The sequence below is a fragment of the Aquila chrysaetos genome, chromosome 7 (assembly GCF_900496995.4).
Source record: "Aquila chrysaetos chrysaetos chromosome 7, bAquChr1.4, whole genome shotgun sequence".
Classification (NCBI taxonomy): Eukaryota; Metazoa; Chordata; class Aves; order Accipitriformes; family Accipitridae; genus Aquila; species Aquila chrysaetos.
The window spans coordinates 24,320,816-24,338,811 of NC_044010.1; the positions used below are offsets into that span (position 1 = coordinate 24,320,816).

The window sequence follows — 17,996 nt, forward strand, 5'->3', positions numbered from 1 at the left end:
GATAAAGGAATGGTATTCAACCAATCACGCAGATTCCACTCCTATGCCCAATATGAGGTAATTAATTCTGTAATCTTTGTAAACTTTTAGTTGTAACATAAGTAAACTTGCAAGCATCTGCAATAGACCTCAAAAGCTCAAAGCCATGAATTAGTTCTCCAGTTTCTGATGCATTACAATATGACACTGTCATTCCTCTTTTAGTGATTTCACTTGCTTATGTGATGTATCACTGCCCATGATTTGTATTTTGCGGCTGCCTGATGCAAAACCAAACTACATGAAGCTGACATCTAGAGTCATAAACTTGTGCTGCTTTGTTGTGCTTCATAGCCAACATTCTGTAAACATTAATTTCAAAATGTGAATAAGATTTAAGTATTAATCAAGAACACTTCTTTTCTTATATTGTTTTAGGATCATCTGCACAAATGAAACTTTGGATATGTTAGGAGTTTTATTCAGCACAAGAAATTAAGGGATTCAGTGATTTAGCCAGTAACCTAGCAGATGCCACCAAGAATTGGAACTAGAATAAACTATAGCCCTTTTCTAAGGAGCAAAAAAGTATGAACTAGAAGTGATTTGACACTAGTTTGCAGAGTCACTAGTCTTTGGTAATAAGATTAAATGCTGAATAATTAAGAAATTATTGTTTTGGAGAATATTTCTGTGATACTGCATGCAAAATAATGAAAACATCTGTTTTATTACACACATTTTTCATTCTTCAACAATCGATTTCAAATATTGATTTAACAGATAATGTCTTAGAAAAAGAATTAGGAGACAGAGCAGAGCCAGATTACGGTAAGAAATTTTGAAACATTAAATTGAGTTGCAATGGTAAATACATAATTATAAGGATAGCTTACAAGAACCTTCAAAATTACTCAAGTTTAACAGGCATAGTTTAGAACTGGAACATAAGAAAAATCAATCCTTTAGAGAGCAATAGCTACAAATATATGGCTATTGTTCAGAATAGCAGTGCTCATAATTCTTGTTCCAGATGTAATCCAAATTTTGCAATAAAATCCTGTTTGTGTTTATATCCAGCAGTTTAATCAATCCTGAAAATGTTCATCTTTCCAATATAAATAAAGATGTAATTACTATTAATTTAACAACATAACAGCCATATTTTTTACTCACTGTTTTCCTAAAATGTTTGATATCCTTTTCAGATATTTTTCCAACAGTGCCAACAGGAAATCCTTATGACACAAGCAAACCAGAAGATCAGTATCATGTTATTGCTACTGAAACAGGTAATGTGTTCATATGAATTTAGTGTTCTGGTAAAAATATTAACAGTGTACTCAGTTAAATTAATCTTTAACAATTTCCATCCTTGTCAAGGGAAGGAAGCAGTCTATTTCCCCAGGAAGTACCCTGAAAGCGTATACTTTTGAATAACTTTTCAAGAGTTTTAGTCAGTCCACTCTGTACCTGTAGAAACAAATTATTTCCATGTCTACCCAAACTTTTATCCAAATCTAGAGTTTAGCATTCCTTGAAATCTGCACCGTTGTCTCTGGCCCTGGTGAGTCTCTGTAAGCACTGTGCCATAGCTCCCTGTCATGGTTTAACCCCAGCCAGCAACTAAGCACCACGCAGCCGCTCACTCACTCCCCCCCCCACCCAGTGGGATGGGGGAGAAAATCGGGAAAAGAAGTAAAACTCGTGGGTTGAGATAAGAACAGTTTAATAGAACAGAAAAGAAGAAACTAATAATGATAATAATAACACTAATAAAATGACAACTGTAATAATAAAAGGATTGTAATGTACAAATGATGTGCAGTGCAATTGCTCACCACCTGCAGATCGACACCCAGTTAGTCCCCAAGTGGTGATCCCCCACCCCCGCTCCCCCCAGTTCCTATATGAGATGTGACGTCACATGGTATGGAACACCCCGTTGGCCAGTTTGGGTCAGCTGCCCTGGCTGTGTCCTGTGCCAACTTCTTGTGCCCCTCCAGCTTTCTCGCTGGCTGGGCATGAAAAGCTGAAAAACCCTTGACTTTAGTCTAAACACTACTTAGCCACAACTGAAAACATCAGTGTTATCGACATTCTTCTCATACTGAACTCAAAACATAGCATTGTACCAGCTACTAGGAAGACAATTAACTCTATCCCAGCTGAAACCAGGACACTCCCCAAGTACCCTGTGTTTTAAGAAACTTCACATGCTAAGAAGAATTAAATGCTTTGCTGAAATTTCTAGCAGAGATAACACTTGATATTTTGAAAACAGGTACCTACTGCCTAGGAGCTTGCTGTAATGCCCCTAGCTACTTCATTTAGCAATTTGTCATGAACGGAGTCCTGAGGTTCATGAAGAGTTGTAGCATGGCCTTAATTCAAGGAATTGAACATCTCTAAGGAGCAACTCAGGATTTTACAGGATTGCACCATGGGATTATGGAAAGCTGGTGCTCCATTTCCACACTGATTGGCTGGATTTGAGCCAGTTTCCTAACTGATGTTCCTGTTGTTTGTAAATCCAGAGGAATGGATACACTGATAAACTGTATTTTGAAATCAGTAAAACTATTTATACAAACCATGCAAAGACTTTCCATCTAAAACTCACAGAAACCCAACCTGAACATTCACATTTATTCCTGCTAGTGAAAATATGTTCAAAAGAGGACAAGGGGAAAGAAAGTCTCCATGATTTGTACGTTAAATGTATACTGTTATAAAAGATAGGCATATAGTTACTGAAAAACAGTCAGACCCTTCTGGAAGTTGTAGACCCCATCCTCTATTGTAGGCAGATAATAGAGTCCAAGCTTGTAACATTTCCCACTCCTTTTGTCCAGGGACCTGCAGGGGAGCACCTTTAGCACTCTCGTGATTAATCAAGGAGAGTGTACATTCATCTAAGAGGAATGGGGAGACAAGAGCAGGGTTTGTTCCTGTTGTAGTCCTGCATGGGTGAGAAACCAACATGCAAGGGCAACTGAGTAGACAGGTTGTATGGATTGTAAAAATAATAGGCTGTGAAATGTACTCTGTTAAAATACTTGAATTTTCAATTACAAAATTGGAAACCTTGCGTTGATGCATATAGAAAATGTCAGAATTTAAGTCCTTAAGGTATGTTTTGCACATCACCAGAAAAGTACTATTTTATTCTTGATATTGCTGAGTTAACTTTTTGGAGCTCTTCCTATAGAAAGAATGGATAAATGTTCTTTTATGTAAATTAATGTATTTCTGATATTTTACTCCGGATTCTTACTCACGTGGTTAAGAGAGTTTCAACATGGGAGACGTTAATGAGAACTTTTGTCTTGTAGGTATAATTCCGAATCTAATTTATGTCGTAATACCCACTATACCACTACTGCTGCTGATACTGGTGGCTTTTGGGACTTGCTGTTTCCAGATGCTTCATAAAAGGTAATATATACTAATGCATAATGGTCTTATAATGCAGAATTCATATTTCCATTGCCAAGCTATTCATACTGAAAGACTTCTTACATCTGTCCCCAAATATGCAAATAAGCTTTTTTTCATCTATTAAAATCTAAGTAGTTTACAGCTGTTACAGCTGCATATTCACCTTCAGGCTTTTCCACAACATGCTGAAATAGTTCCAGGTCTTTCAAAATATATTGCCATTAGGACTTCATCTGCTTCTGAAGAAGATATCTTTGCTGACCATTTGATAGGCTGAGCTACTGTCAGAACTTTTTCTTTACCTCTTCCATCATGATTACCACCTATACAGCACCTGGGCTATGGGAAATAATAGTGGGGTCCTCACTGATACAGGGTGAACTCAAGGACTCACCTCACTTTCTGACCAAAAGTGCAATTTGTTCCAAGGATAAACCTAAGGGGCCAGCAGCTGTTTAATGCAGTTTCAGTGTGCATACCATATGAGCAACAGATGGACCACTGGAGCAGACGAATTGAAAACAAAAAGCAAAAACATGTTTTGAGCCACATGCCAGTGCAACTTCTTTGTACATCATGTATCTGCCAAAGAAGATGCATAAAGTAAATAGATATGTGTACATAGGTGTAGTATCAAACAGATGTATTATTATGCAAATAGGAAACATTTCAGCCTATAAACCAGGATATGTTTTGATCCATGCTTTAAAATTCTTTGGACTTTTTATCTCCCTCAAAATATGATATACCAAGATATGACAACATATAATACTTTTTTAACTAATCTTTCTGAAACTTTCAAGGATACTTTTCATTCTGCAGCTTTTTATCAGGAAGCGTTCTCAAGTTAAGGTAACCCAGAATAAACAGATTCACAAGCTGTTATCCCTCTTGAAGAGCAGGAATACTAGTAAGGAATATGATATCATTGTTTTAGGAAATTAGAAAAAAAAATACCCTCCTTACTTTTAGTCTTATTTTTTCTTTGTGTTTTTTATTTAGCATTTTCTGCTAATAGCTGAAATATCTTATTTCAAGTGAGAAAACACTCCAAATGTCAAGTCTGCTTATGTCCGTATGAGCGAGTGTATGGTGATGTTCGCAGCACTCCTTAGTAATATGTCTCATTGAAACAAGTAATCATAAAGAAACAATATTATGAGCATCATAAACTAAATTGTGTCTTTTTTTTATGCACTTTCCTATAAAGAAAAGGAAAATGTGCACTTTCCAATGTGTCTTATGGCAGGCAAGTTCATGCTTGTGAAAGGTTGTATCCAAACCTCAATGCTGGGGCTGTAGAAGGTTGGAAACTCAAAGCAAAAAGAGTAATACAGGAATCATATGTATAACAACAGCAATTATATAAGTAATCTAAATCTGGAACCCTTATTACAATGGACCTGGATTTCTTGGTAAGGATGACATATGTGTTCATACCTTTTCTGGCAGGTCTTTCTCTCTCCAGAAAAGGTTCAGCTCTTGAATACTCCTGGGAAAACAATGAGAGATTCATGGCCCACTGAAATCAATAGAAATAGTAGTGTTGACTTCAGTGGGCTTTGATCAGGCCTTCGATGCTATAGCAGTTCATCCAGAAGTAATTAATCTGAACTTCCAAGACTTAAAAATTGCATGACACAGGTATTGGAAATTCAGCTTGGAAGACTGTGCTTCTTCTGTTAGCGGGTTAGTTTGGTAGATTAAATGACACAAAAATAAGGGAGAAAATGGATTTGAATCAAAACAGCTGTTTTTTTTGAGGAAGTTAATTTTGGGTTGCACCAAAGCTTTTAATTAAAGAAAATAAAACAAATTTTCTTTAAAATTCATTTAAGTCAAAAGAGGATATTCTGGTATCACCAAAAAAGAAGTATTTTCTTTTTTATCTGTTGAAACAGAACTCTGTCTTTTAAAAAAAAAATTCCTCATCTATTTTAAGTTATATATCCACATGCCTTGCGAATCATTTTGGTTCATCACAAATATGCAGTTCTTGGGCAAAAAGCAAATCAAAAAAAGAAGCAGCCACTTGAACTGATCAGCTGGACACTGTAGAGCTTTAGGAAAGGGATTATGTCCTGCTGGGCACGGAGGGATCCCCAACTTCCCAAATGAACCTGACTTCTCATTCTTTTTTAGGCTTCCACAACATGGTGACCTTTCCTCTGAAAGCCACAATCCATGGCCAACCAGGACATGCCTAGCTTGAAAGGTCATGACTAATTTTGCCTGGCGTTGGGCTCTTAAAGGGTAGTAATAAGGCAAAGCAAAACATCTTCCCTGTAGCTAGTAGAAATGATCAGCTCATTCATGCTTAGATGCTCTCCCTTTCATTTCTTCCAGGGAAGCAAGGAGAAACTGCTTCAAAGACCCATCTCCATTATCATCTGAATGCCTTGCAGAAAGTTTAAATTCCAACCTGGTATATTTTTAAGTTTCTATGATTGCATTTGATGGTCAAAACAGCGATGTGCTCAAGCTATTTATTGCATCTTCTTTACCTTTCTTACTAAAACCTATTTCCTGAACCAGATGTATAGCTGTCAAAAATCAGCTTCAGTTTGCTGAAGATAAGCTTATTTTATACAGCTAAAATTCTGATCCAAAGTATTTAGAAATTGTTCCTGCTGTGTGGCAAGGACTCATTCAAAGCATTTCATTATTAATTCACAAAATATGCCTGATTTTGCTGTATTAATCTGGAAGGAAGTAGTGAATCAGTTTCTTAAGGAAAGAAGTGCTGAAGCTACTTGATTCATTGCAATTGCTTTGTTTATAGCATTGTGGCCTGATCTAAAGTCCGCTGAAACCAATGGGAGTCTTTTCTATTGCTCCAATGGGCTCAGGTACATAATGCATTACTTTGTAGGACTTCAGAGGTAAGTCTGGAGGGACTAAAAACTACTGTACCGTCCAGCTCCCTCAAAGTACATTTTAAATCAACTCAGACTCGCTTACATTTACACACCAGGAAAGGAGTGAAACTAAACGTATAGGACTGTTGGGATCTTGCCTCTCAGGTTTCCAACTTAGTTACAGAATTATGTAGGGCTACTTCTCCTCCTCTGGTTTTTATTTAATTGGAAAAAATGATCAGTGTGAAATATTCTTGCCAGAGACTAAAACATTTTGATTGAAATGCAGCTGCAATGGCTCATGAAGTGCCTCTTCTTTTCCGCAGACTGCAGCGCACTGTCATCTGCCATCTAAGTGAGGGAAAGTGGTGTGTTGTGGCAGTCGTAGCAGAGACGCTAGCCATGTGGAAAGACTGGCATCAACTTACAGGGTACCTCAGGGCTCCCTGCAAAGATTAGAGTGACCATTTTTGCAGTGTTGCAGAGCAAGTACTTTTGGAACCAGTTTTATCTTTTTTATTAAAAAAAAAATCCCAAACACAAAAACTACTATTGACAGTTTTGAATGAAAACTAGGCCTAAGGAAGCTTTCTACCAGTCATTCATTGCTAGGAGTCTGATTCATGTGCCATTACTTCATTAGAAGTTAGGTCAAGCCCTGAAGGGAAGAGGCTTTCTAGCATACTGCTACACACTGGCACCTGTTAGTATACCGCGGTCACGGGGGTGCAGCTCCAGGTTGCGTGTGGGCAGGGTTGCAGTTGCCTCCCCAGGGTGGGTGGGCTGCACCCTGAGCACGTTGGATGTGGGCTGGGGGATGTGTGTGCTCCTGTCCCCCATACGTCCCCCCAGACATGGGAAACACCCAGCCTCCCACCACCCTGGTCAAACAGTGTCTGCACCCATCTCTGAGAAGACGACTGTATGAGTAGGTGTGGTTGAATGCGAACTGGAAAAAAAAAACCAAACCCCAAGCCCCCCAACACCAATGGGCCAAGTCAGTTCTGTTCCTGGGAGGAGTGCTGCTAAGCACGGTGGTCTGGTAACTTTGGTAACAGTTGCTTACCTCGACCCACTGCTGTGGTGCTGTGCTTGGTGCAGTATGGGCATGACTCTTCTGTGGATGGGGAACGTATGCTATGAAAGTAACAAAGGTGGCCTTCAAATAGGGGAGGAAATACCCAAGGTCTGATCACAAAACTGAATCAGGACTGCAAAGGCACACATGCACTGAAAATAGTTTATATTTTTATTTTTCAGTAAAGGAAGAACAAAAACCAGTCCAAACCAGTCCACACTGTGGATTTCAAAGACGCCTAGGAAGGACAGTAGCATGGAGGTATAATGATTTACTGACTGAAAACAAAGCAAAAATAACATTTTGCAGTCAGGCTGTATTGTAATGTCGTCAAAGAACATTAGCTTGGAATGGCTTGAAAATGCAAAGGATCTACAAGAATGAACTGTAAGCTCCCCCTTGAGGCAAATGTTCAGATCATTTTTATATAATGTTTGATTATTAATTCAGTAACAAAATATGCCATGCTAAATAAAGGGTATGTGTTTATTTTGCTAAGAGATATAAGTTAGCTAGTTGTGAGCAATGAAATGAACAGAGCATTTGAAGTTTTTATGGGGAAATATCTACAATGTATATCAGTTTTAGGACTGTTTGTAGTTAAACAAACCCTCTTTGTTTCCTTTAGTCTCTCATGCATTGTAACCTAGTTGATGTACTGTAAATGGAACTGACAATTTTACAGTGTAACAATTATTTATCTTTGCATAAATGTTTGATACAAAATATTTGTTTAGTATTTATTTGCACACTTAACACAGTTTTTGATCTTCAGGCACACAAATTATTTTATTAAATATTAATGTGGTTGCTGGCAGAGATAACCACCATGTTGTGACATCGATCTGATGTGACGAAATTCAAGGGTTCATAAAAGTAATTTGATGTCATATAATGAATCCGCTTTTCCAGGGAATGACCATAACTTGTTGACATATTGGTCCAAGGTCAACATAAATAACTTGGCAAGTGATACTTCATTAATGAGGTGTCCTTTGAAGGCAGCCATTAGTTGTTATTTAAGTAAAATATTTTTTACTTCTTCTAAGGAAAAAAAAATATTATCACAATGGGCAAGAGTTTAAAACTATTTGTTTCAGTAATCTATGTAAAAAAGACATTAAAGATCATTTAAATATAGCTAATAGTTTGTTAGGAATAATGTAATGTTGGATGAAGGAGAAGACAAATGGCTTTTCCTGGAAGTGGCACTAACTGATTGATCCCAATGTTACTTAGACTATTAGCTAGAAAAGCATTAATTATGTTAATTGATGGACAGATTTAGAGGTAACCCTGATGCATTTAAAGTCATCTTTTAGAGTTGTTATTAACATCATTAATGTCCATTCTCTTTGGTTCCTTAAGAGCTTTCTGTGCCGTAAGAATGGTTTTACCAGTCATTAGGAGCAAGTCTTGGGGTGGTAGCAATAGCACTCTGGCTGATTTGGTGGTGACAGTGGTCCTGTAGCAGAAAGTTAAGCAGTTTTTCTGCAGTTGCAGCAAGAGTTCAAGAACACGGGTTCAAGCTAGTTGGCTTTACATTAACACAGATTCAAAACTACCACTGGGTGGAAGTTGGGGAGGGGGAGAGGCGGACAGAAGCAAAACTGTATTACTCTTTAGGTTGCCTACAATGTGCTAGCTGACGTTGACCACAGCTTTGAGTTCAGAGACAAATGTGTATCGATTTTTCTGAGTAAAGAAAAAATATTTAAAAGTTCAATACCACTAATACTAATTGTGCAATGCTATTGCTGAATCACTTTTGGAAGCATCTTAAAGCTGATGTTATACCATATTTTTACTTCCTCTTTGAAGAGGCCTTCTTCTGTAGTTCAGGTTAAGTATTGCTATTCCTACTTAAAATATTCTGTAGTTTTTCCAGTCAGTCACAACTTCTTTCTTTGCTCAATCCCTTACTTCAATTTCCTTTGTAGTGATTGTAAATAGAGAGGAAATACTATGATCCTGCATGATCACCAAGACCAGAATTTTTTTTCTCCTGACTTAAGTATTGCTTAACTGAGGGCAAGAGATTCCTCTTTCTTGGGAACAGTTGCGGTAAAAATAATTTAGTTCTTTTTTTATGGTCTTGAAGGATTAAGTCCCTTTACCTTAATTTAAGGAATAACTATTTCTTCATACTTTGTGCTTCTAAAGGACTTATAAAGGTGTAGCAATCAATATTATGATTAAGGCAGCAGAATTGATTTCCATCCAGCAGTTAGGAGAATGCAAATACCTTCAGATGTATTTCTTATGGGGTGAAGGTGATTGCTGGGCAGTTATCAGCATGGACCAGTCTTAAACTCTGTGTGAAGGAAGAATGGAAAGTGGCATACAAAGCTTTTATTATAATGTACTCAGATTCTATATGTAAATAAGAAATATTGGTTATTGGGACAAAATATTTCCAGATCATATCACCTGCTTAGGGAAAGGAAATGTATCCTTCTGTGTATTTCCTTTGCTTAGGATGTTGTTCCTAGATACTAGGTATAATCTAAAGAAACTTAAGAATCCTATGTAGAAGACTGCAAATGGTGCACAGATCAAACTTATAGTCTTATGGCTCCCACCTTTAAGCTGGTGATTCTTTTCCATGCAAAACATACAAATCCTATACATACACAAATTCTTTCATCTTTATTTCCCTTATTTCTACACATAAAAGGGAGACAGGATTAAGGGTGAAAGGGGGAAAGATAGGTGTGTTGCACACTTGCAGAGAGAATACCTAGAAGTTAGACTTAATGCTGATATTTCCTTTGGATTTTGTTGGGGCTGAGAGAATCCAGAAGAACAACAACAGGTATTTTTGTGACATGGTCCATTAGTGGCAACAGAATTGCTATTTAAAAAGAAAAAGAAAACCAAAAAACCCGACAAAACCCACCAACCCTCTCTGTCCTTCATATTCACATTAACATCTACAGAATGGAGAAAGGAAAACGATTTCCCATGTCAAGTGACAGATTTCATCAACTACAGCCACTTTGAATAAGCTTGTTGGCTTTTATGTACAGCTATGGGGTCCCCTTGTGGTGACCACATTCCCTTCTGCTCACTGCCTCTCTAAATCTCTTTTAAAGGCCAGCAGTAGGTGAGGCAAAGAACTGAAGGATGAACAGTGAACCTTAGCTAGTCCTCAGATGGATAGCATGGCTTCAGTTTGCCATTTCAAAAACATTATACTCCCACCGCCCCTATTTTCCCCAGGGAATATAATTTTTTTTTTTTTTTTTTCCATAGTGATGTTGGACTTTTGCAAGCAGGAAGCATCTGAGAGAGAAAGCTGCTGTTTCCTCCTTTATTCTTTTAACCTTTTTTGGGTGCAAGCAAGTGTAAGTCATCATCAAGCTTCCACCCTCTATTTCAAAGCATCTTGGAACTGTGACTCAATTGAAAATAAACCATGCTGCCTACATGTTTTAACATAGTAATGACTGGTTTCTCCACAGGTTAATATGCAGGCAACTGAAATAATGGATGCTGAATGAAGGCTAGAATGTGGTTGACTAAGGTTATGTTAGTTTTATCTAGACATAAATTCATTGAATAAAATGTTTATTTTTAATTATACTAGTCTATATTACATGTATGTTTCTTTACCAGAGTTTATACTAGGAAATTTTTTAGCCTGATGGGACGGTTTATTAATATATGCCTCACAATACATCTATGCTTTGCAGTTTGGGAAGGAAAAAATACACATAAATAAAAGTTTATTACTGTATTTCTGGGAAGCATATTTTTTATAGTGACTGGATCTGCTTTGAGTTGGGTCTTGTACTTCATTAACAGACTGAAACACAATTTACAATAGTCATGTAAGGTAAAGAATGCAGAAATCGTGTCACATTTTAATTATGCATTTTGTATTTTCATGTAGTACTTGGGAATTAAAAATATATTAAATTCCTACACTAGGTTGAATACAGAAATAAAGGATATGCATCATATTACACTAACATTAAGACACCATTTAATTTAAGGCATTTCAACAAGTAGATAATTATATTTTAATAGAAGCCTATTTAGAAAAGAGCTCATGAAGATAACCCCCCCTTTTTTTCTTCATATTCTTTCCCTTTAGAATGCTGTAATAGGCTATCATGATAGTTTTTATACAAAGCACAGAATCAGTATTAAAAGTCACCAGTACAGAAAAAGCATGTAATATATCAAGGGAACCCTATTACTTTTTATTCACCAGGAATAGCTGATATGCATTATTGTCAGATCTTTTTAAAAAGCATTACTTTTTATGAGAGGAAGTTGCAGTATTGTGAGTCTGTGCTTGGGTGTACACAAGCACATATCTATAATTGCTTGAATAATTGCCAAAACACCTGCCTAAAAAGAAAACTGAAATGCTATATTCAATCTTTATTTAACTCTATTAATTCCAAACGAATTACACAAGAGAGAAATTTTGCCTTACATTCAGTTTATTCATTAGAAAGCAGCATGATGCATGATCAGCCTTTATGCACAATCCATAAACCTCATTCCAGAGCTTTCTGTAGTAGACAAGACAGAAAAACTCCAATGAGCCCAGTTTAAACAGATAACATATAGCTTTATTTTGACATGTGGTGAGATTACTGAGAAGAGTTGACTATGCATTGAAATGAAAATGCACATTGAAAAATAGTGTAAAAACATAAGACCAGGTAATGTTTGGCCTGAAATTAATAATTTGGACCATTTTTCAATAAAGCATTTGTAGTTTGCCACTTTTTTTTTTTTTTTTTTTTTTTTTACTGCCCATGCTTTGTAAAGACCTTCACTATGCATTTAATGCACTGGTGTTCAAAGAAACTGTTTCCCCATGGTCTTATATAGAAGAAAAAGTAAAATTATAAAACTATTTATTGAAAAAAACACAGCACCTGTTTTGAAATATTGCTCTCAATTGGTAATGGAGTTCTCAATCATTAATATTTTCCTCCCCCAAATTTAAATATTTGTTTAGTTTTTGTAACTGTGAGATTGAAATGCCAGTCTGTTTTACATCATTATACAATGGCTTACTTTTAATCTTTAAATTCTATTTCTATCATTAAAAAATATCGAGCTAATAGATAATTTTTCTGATCCAGTCCACAAACATAGTGACTCGAACATACACTCCTGGTCGTTTGGGAAGTGCACACTCATAGCCAAATGATGTTACACCAACCAAAACCCACTTGTTATCATCTTCAGATGTCAGAGGGCCGCCTGAATCTCCCTGCAATATGAAATTCAAAAGTTAAAAGTGAACAGTGTCAACTCTGAAACAGAGCCTGTTTATGATGTTTTGTTCATGTTGATCCTTAATCATAGACGTATCCCTATACGTCTTGGGTACCACAAGTGAGATCAATGTGAATTCTTCCATGTGGAAAAATTCTTGACATAATCCATTTCCTTTTTTTCTTTTTTTTTAAAGGTCATGATCTTAAGCTCTGTTCAGTCTTTCAATAGAAGACTGGGTTTCAAATAATTTCTTTTGCTTATTACTTTTATGTTTAGCCCTTCATCTTTCACAAAGCCTGTGTAAATGCATAGGATTAATTTTTAGTTGAATCTATTCAGCCAAAATGCAGTTCTATTTTTGGTTACCCCAGAGTTTCTGCAATTTCAAATTTAGAGAAAAAGATGGCAAGATTGCCAGAAGAGGAGGTGTCCTTTTCTCACACCTCCTTCTCAATAGTTTAGCAGATGTAGCATTGCAATAGAGTGTGGGAGATGAAATTTGATTCATCCCACAACCTGAGTGAGGGATGAGTCAGCCATGAGTGTCTTGTTTTGATGAGGAAGAAAACAATGACTATTTTTCTTTGTCCGTTGAGTTGGTCGAAGCAGTATTATTTTTGTCTTCTCACGGCCCTGTGAATGGAGCTTTATGGGAGAGTTCTGCAAGGACTCAGCTATTAAAATACTTCTGCCCATAATTCCAGGGCATCCGCAAACATTCAAAGGCTGTGACAGCAGCCTAAAGGCTGAAGCACTATAAGGACTCACTTGTTCGTCTTTGCTTATGGTTGAATGGTCACTGATTACAATGCTGGTCACTTGTGCTCTGTATCAGCCTATGGTGCTACACGTCTTTTTTTCAGTATGAGGTTCAGAAGGCAAAAAGGAAAGAGGGAAGCCACAGAGGATGAAGAAATGGCAAGTGAAATTAGGCTTGCATACACTCCTCCTTCTAGACTAAACTAGCCAAAGTCACTGCACCTGATGAAGGCTTAGGTTGTGAGGGCAAGGCAAGAGCAATTATGTGAGAGTGCTCCTCATCAGACTTGAGGAGAACCAGGCAGTCTCCATGCCATAAAGTACATATTGCTAGAAGAAAAATTATGTGACAGCCGACTCTGACTACATCCTCAAAGAGAAGCAGCGTGTTATAAGCAGAGCTGGAACAGTTAAAAACTAGATCCCCAGGAAGCAGCATATGAGATAATGCAGAAAGGCAACCTCTCCTAAATACTGTGACATCCACTTACAAAAGGTCTCCACAGTCTACAGATTCTGGGGAAAAGCATTGTTGCTCTCCCTTTCCCTGCATAAAGCATTTCTGAGACTTCAATCTATTTGGTATTTATTTCTCTGTACTCTGCTTTTCCCTAAGCATGTCCCTCTTTCCTTCATGGAATTACTCAGCAGTAATTACTCAAAGCTTGGTGCAGAAAATTTCCAGTCCTCATATTTATCTCCCTCCATGGTTATTTATGTCAAGATGATCCAAAATAGATTTTTTTATCTTTTCAACTTGTACCCTGATAAAGTATTAAATAGGCAAAATACTGAGAGTAGAAATTACATTCACGGACAATGATTGTCCTGGTTTTAATGATTGGAGGATCAGGGAGCATTTTATTCAGTAATCAGCTGTGGTGTATGCTAGCAGTGGAAATGAGTGGCTTGTATTTACCTGACAAGAATCTACTCCTCCTATGTCATATCCCGCACAGATCATATTCTCAGTAATACTATATTCTGGCATCCATTGTTGGCATTTTTCATTCGAAATGAGAGGGACCTCTGCTTCTTGCAATATATATGAAGTGGGACCTGATGGAAACACAAAGTACGTTTACCTGCTGTAATAAATATGTACATCCTGCTCAGAACACTGATGGTTTTGTTCCTGTTCCAGCATGCTGGGCACGCTACCAAGCAGCAGGAATCCCTGCCTCACTGCTGTACTGTTCAGGCTTATACCACTGTAACACAGTCACTGATTAAACGGTGCTCATGAACTGAATCCTGTCTTTCATTTGTGTAATGGGACTGAATTTGGTTATAATTAAATCAAGATCACTAAAATCAATGACTATGAACTCACTTTGGGAGATCTAAGGGATAATTAAGGGCTTAGGAGCTTGGATTGTGTGCTGTTTCCTTACTATTCGTTGTGTAACTTTGATTATTTCAAATTTTTATAAACATTTCCTATACTAATTCCTACCCAAAATTTTAAATGCAATTTTATTCTGAAAGTGTAGAAGCAAATGCGTACAAGCAACTGTGGAAGTGAAATGACATGTTTATTATTTCACAGAGACTCCAAATCTGGAGCATATGATATACAAACAGAACATACATTTCACACTACAGTCAGTATGCTTGACTTCTGAGGAAAATCATCTGCACACTGTCAGGAAGACTAATCTTCCTCCTCCCCCACCCAATACATGGAAGTAAAATGTACATATTTCATGTTGAGAAAAGTAGTCATCATAACTTCTAAGGGGATGCAATAAGGTGTTTTCATAATTTAATGATCTTAGATACATATATTTTTTTCTAATAAATATGTTATAACTCTATTAGTTTGCTTTAGAAAAGGAACAGTGGAGGGGGATAGTTCCAAAATTTTCATATGGAGGAGTACCTCTCTAAACTATTTGACCGTAGTAACCCCTTGGAATCAGAAGCAAGCTTTCCCTTATAGCTTCATGCCTGTTATAATTTTCCAAGCAGATGACCCACCTTTGTTCATAATACTACCCCAGCCAGCAATGGAGCAGTTAATTCCTGGTAAAAACTGTTGATTTTTTTCTGGTAAGCAGATAGGTTGTATGTAATCTGTGAATGAGAAACAAGCAATCAATTTCAACCTCTTCCCTGTATTCAGGTTTTTATGAAGTCACATAAGAAAATGTTCATTAATTCAAACCCACTTTTTGGGCAAGTTATCCAGGAAGTACTGGACTGACTACAGAATGATTAGCCTGTAAAAAATGTACAGCCACCCTGTCACCCTCATATGCTTAGCACAGTTAGAGTTTTGCATAATCTAGCAAATCTGTTTTATGGGAAAATAACAACTCACCTGTATATTGCACTTTGTATTGAAGGTGCATGAGAGCAATATCGCTATCTTTTGTACGCTTCATGTAATGAGGATTTATAACTATTTGATTGATGTTTTGAACTACTGTTGAAGGCTGTGTCATATCTGATTGGTCATACAAGCCAAGAACTGCTTTCCATTGAGACGGTTTTAATTGCCTCCTAGAAGTTGCAAGGAATATTCACAATTATGAATGATTAATGAAAGTTTTAAAAAATTTGTTAGGTAAAATGCTAATCTTTAACCTCATGGTAATTCATAGCATTTGCACATTTTGTCAAAATAAATAGAATGTAGCGGATGTGCTTACAATTTTGTGATAGTAATACTATCTTAAACATCCACACTATAGAAATATGTGCTTGATTTTTTATGTTAAGCTGATAATACATTATTTATAAAGAATTAATCAGATAGTAGCACAGAGGAGGAAATATAAATTAACTAAATTACTATGGCTTTTTAAACACTGTGAAGAATACTGCTGACTGCCCATCAGGCAATTAATATCAGTCCCAGCCAGAAAATTATTATGGATTATCTAAAGAATAATAGGTCTAAAATGTTGCTGGAAATGCTGCAGCTCATAGACTGCATTTTTTAGATTTAGATTAATTTTTTAATCTAAATTGAAAAAGATATGCTAAGACAAAATATGACTTCATCTGCAATATTTGCTGAGCTATGCATGCTGGTTTGAGGCTGTATTTAAGTTAGAGAACTTAATTATTTGCTATTTTTTAATTAACCAGTTCATAGTTTCAAAAATATGTTTTCAGCCTGATTGTTGGACTGAATTGGTTTCTGCTGTTCTTTTGGTCTGACGTCAAGAGGTTATCTTGTTCTAAACTAGGAGCGTTTAAGTTAAATGTTCAGAATTAAGGTGTGAAACTGCAAGCTCTCACTTAGGAAAATTCCAGCAAAGTCAAGATGATAAAATGAGATTTAAGTGAAAAAAGAAAGGTGATTTAAATGGAAAGGAAGTACAAAGACAGGTGTGGATTTATTTTGTGAAAAATAAAAGGGCTTGATCCTTCTCATTTCAGTGTGGTTGTGCGGAATACAGCTCCTGTCATGAAACGAGGCAGCGTTAATGTATTGGCATAGTATCCACTGCCTTACTACTTAGCTATTTATAATGAAAGCTCTACTGTAATTTTAATATTAATGTTTCTTTTTTTGCCATTCCTGTTTCTAGGTGTCTTCTACAGCACTTGTTTTTATTACAGATGTTATGGAAGCAAAACCTAGAAAATATTTAAATATGTATCACTTCTTTGAATGGTACAAATTACACCATCTACAGGATATCCAATATTGCCTAATCAATGCACATAAATCAGGATGCATTCCACTGATGCACAGTAAAACTTGATCAATCTGTGACAATATACAGGAGGAACAGGCAACACTGAGTTTACCTTTATGAGGTATGATGTCATCCTTTATACCACTGGCAGAGATTCAACTAATTAATGGAGGCCCACATTAATTACGGGTTAAGTGCAAATGCTCAGTATTAATACCATATATTTAAAGTGCAATTCTTCATTGTTCAGAAAATGCTGCTTGGTTTCCATGATTCTCTGCTTTAAAGTAAAAACTGAGGGTTTACTAGAAGGTAATGGAGCCTTTAGCTGAGCCCACACGTGATTCAAAACACAGTAATTAAACTGTGAGCTAGTTGTTAAATTTTTCTATTAGTGTCACAAATTATTCATAATCTGATGCCTTCTTAGTGAACCTGCACATAAAACAAGGGTTTCATCATCATTAAAATAAAAAAGAAAAGGCATGGCATGAATGTCATATGGCCATCTCAGCTAGTTGGAAAGATGCCCCGGAGTCATTGGAGAGAAAGGGGCACTTGTGAATTTATATTAATTTCATTCCAAAGTAAACATCTAGAAACCCTCTAAAAAGTGCCACTCCCCAGTGATTTCAGTATGATCCTTTGAAAGTGTGTTTTGCTCTATACAGGATTGATTGATGGTTCAGGTCATACTTCAGCCCAGCTTTACTGACAACTATCCACCATTTGGATACTTGCATGTTGTGGGACTATCAGAATGTGTTAGCTTCTGAGTGCAATGAATATTACCCATATACACAGTGTGCCGCTGTCACCAGCCATTCATCACTGACAAGGGAAGCTCCACAAACAGGTCTGGAATTAAAATGGAGTGAAACTATCCAAGGCCAAGCCTCTCTCCTGGCATCACTTCCACCTACAATCCTTATTCCATTGTTCTGAGTTACCAGGTGTTTTCCACAAGCTAAATTAAAAAAA

General features: G+C 36.7%; 2 protein-coding genes across 14 annotated transcripts in view; one reads left to right on the forward strand and one right to left on the reverse strand.

The window, feature by feature from the left end:
• The window catches only part of CHODL (chondrolectin), a 38,083-nt gene extending 20,231 nt beyond the window's left edge, over nucleotides 1–17,852 (forward strand). For 2 of the 13 annotated variants that reach the window (XR_003924342.2, XR_003924344.2), the window contains 6 exons: nucleotides 763–810; nucleotides 1,188–1,271; nucleotides 3,315–3,417; nucleotides 7,539–7,617; nucleotides 16,905–17,136; nucleotides 17,687–17,852. Coding sequence is in view for 10 of the 13 variants with exons in the window: in XM_030020548.2 (XP_029876408.1) it covers nucleotides 763–810; nucleotides 1,188–1,271; nucleotides 3,315–3,417; nucleotides 7,539–7,617; nucleotides 16,905–17,081 (491 nt within the window). In the remaining 3 variants the exon portion in view is untranslated. Of the gene's footprint in view, nucleotides 1–762; nucleotides 811–1,187; nucleotides 1,272–3,314; nucleotides 3,418–5,562; nucleotides 5,746–5,766; nucleotides 5,846–7,538; nucleotides 8,083–10,611; nucleotides 11,251–16,904 lie in introns of those variants that run through there. The other 11 variants (XR_003924343.2, XM_030020548.2, XM_030020550.1 and 8 more) reach the window with 11 other exon arrangements.
• The window catches only part of TMPRSS15 (transmembrane serine protease 15), a 58,225-nt gene continuing 52,668 nt past the window's right edge, over nucleotides 12,440–17,996 (reverse strand). Inside the window, exons 24-28 of the mRNA XM_041124968.1 lie at nucleotides 17,808–17,982; nucleotides 15,686–15,867; nucleotides 15,343–15,438; nucleotides 14,282–14,421; nucleotides 12,440–12,595 (exon numbers count right to left, since the gene is read on the reverse strand). Of these exons, the coding sequence (XP_040980902.1) occupies nucleotides 12,440–12,595; nucleotides 14,282–14,421; nucleotides 15,343–15,438; nucleotides 15,686–15,867; nucleotides 17,808–17,982 (749 nt within the window). The remainder of the gene's footprint in view (nucleotides 12,596–14,281; nucleotides 14,422–15,342; nucleotides 15,439–15,685; nucleotides 15,868–17,807; nucleotides 17,983–17,996) is intronic.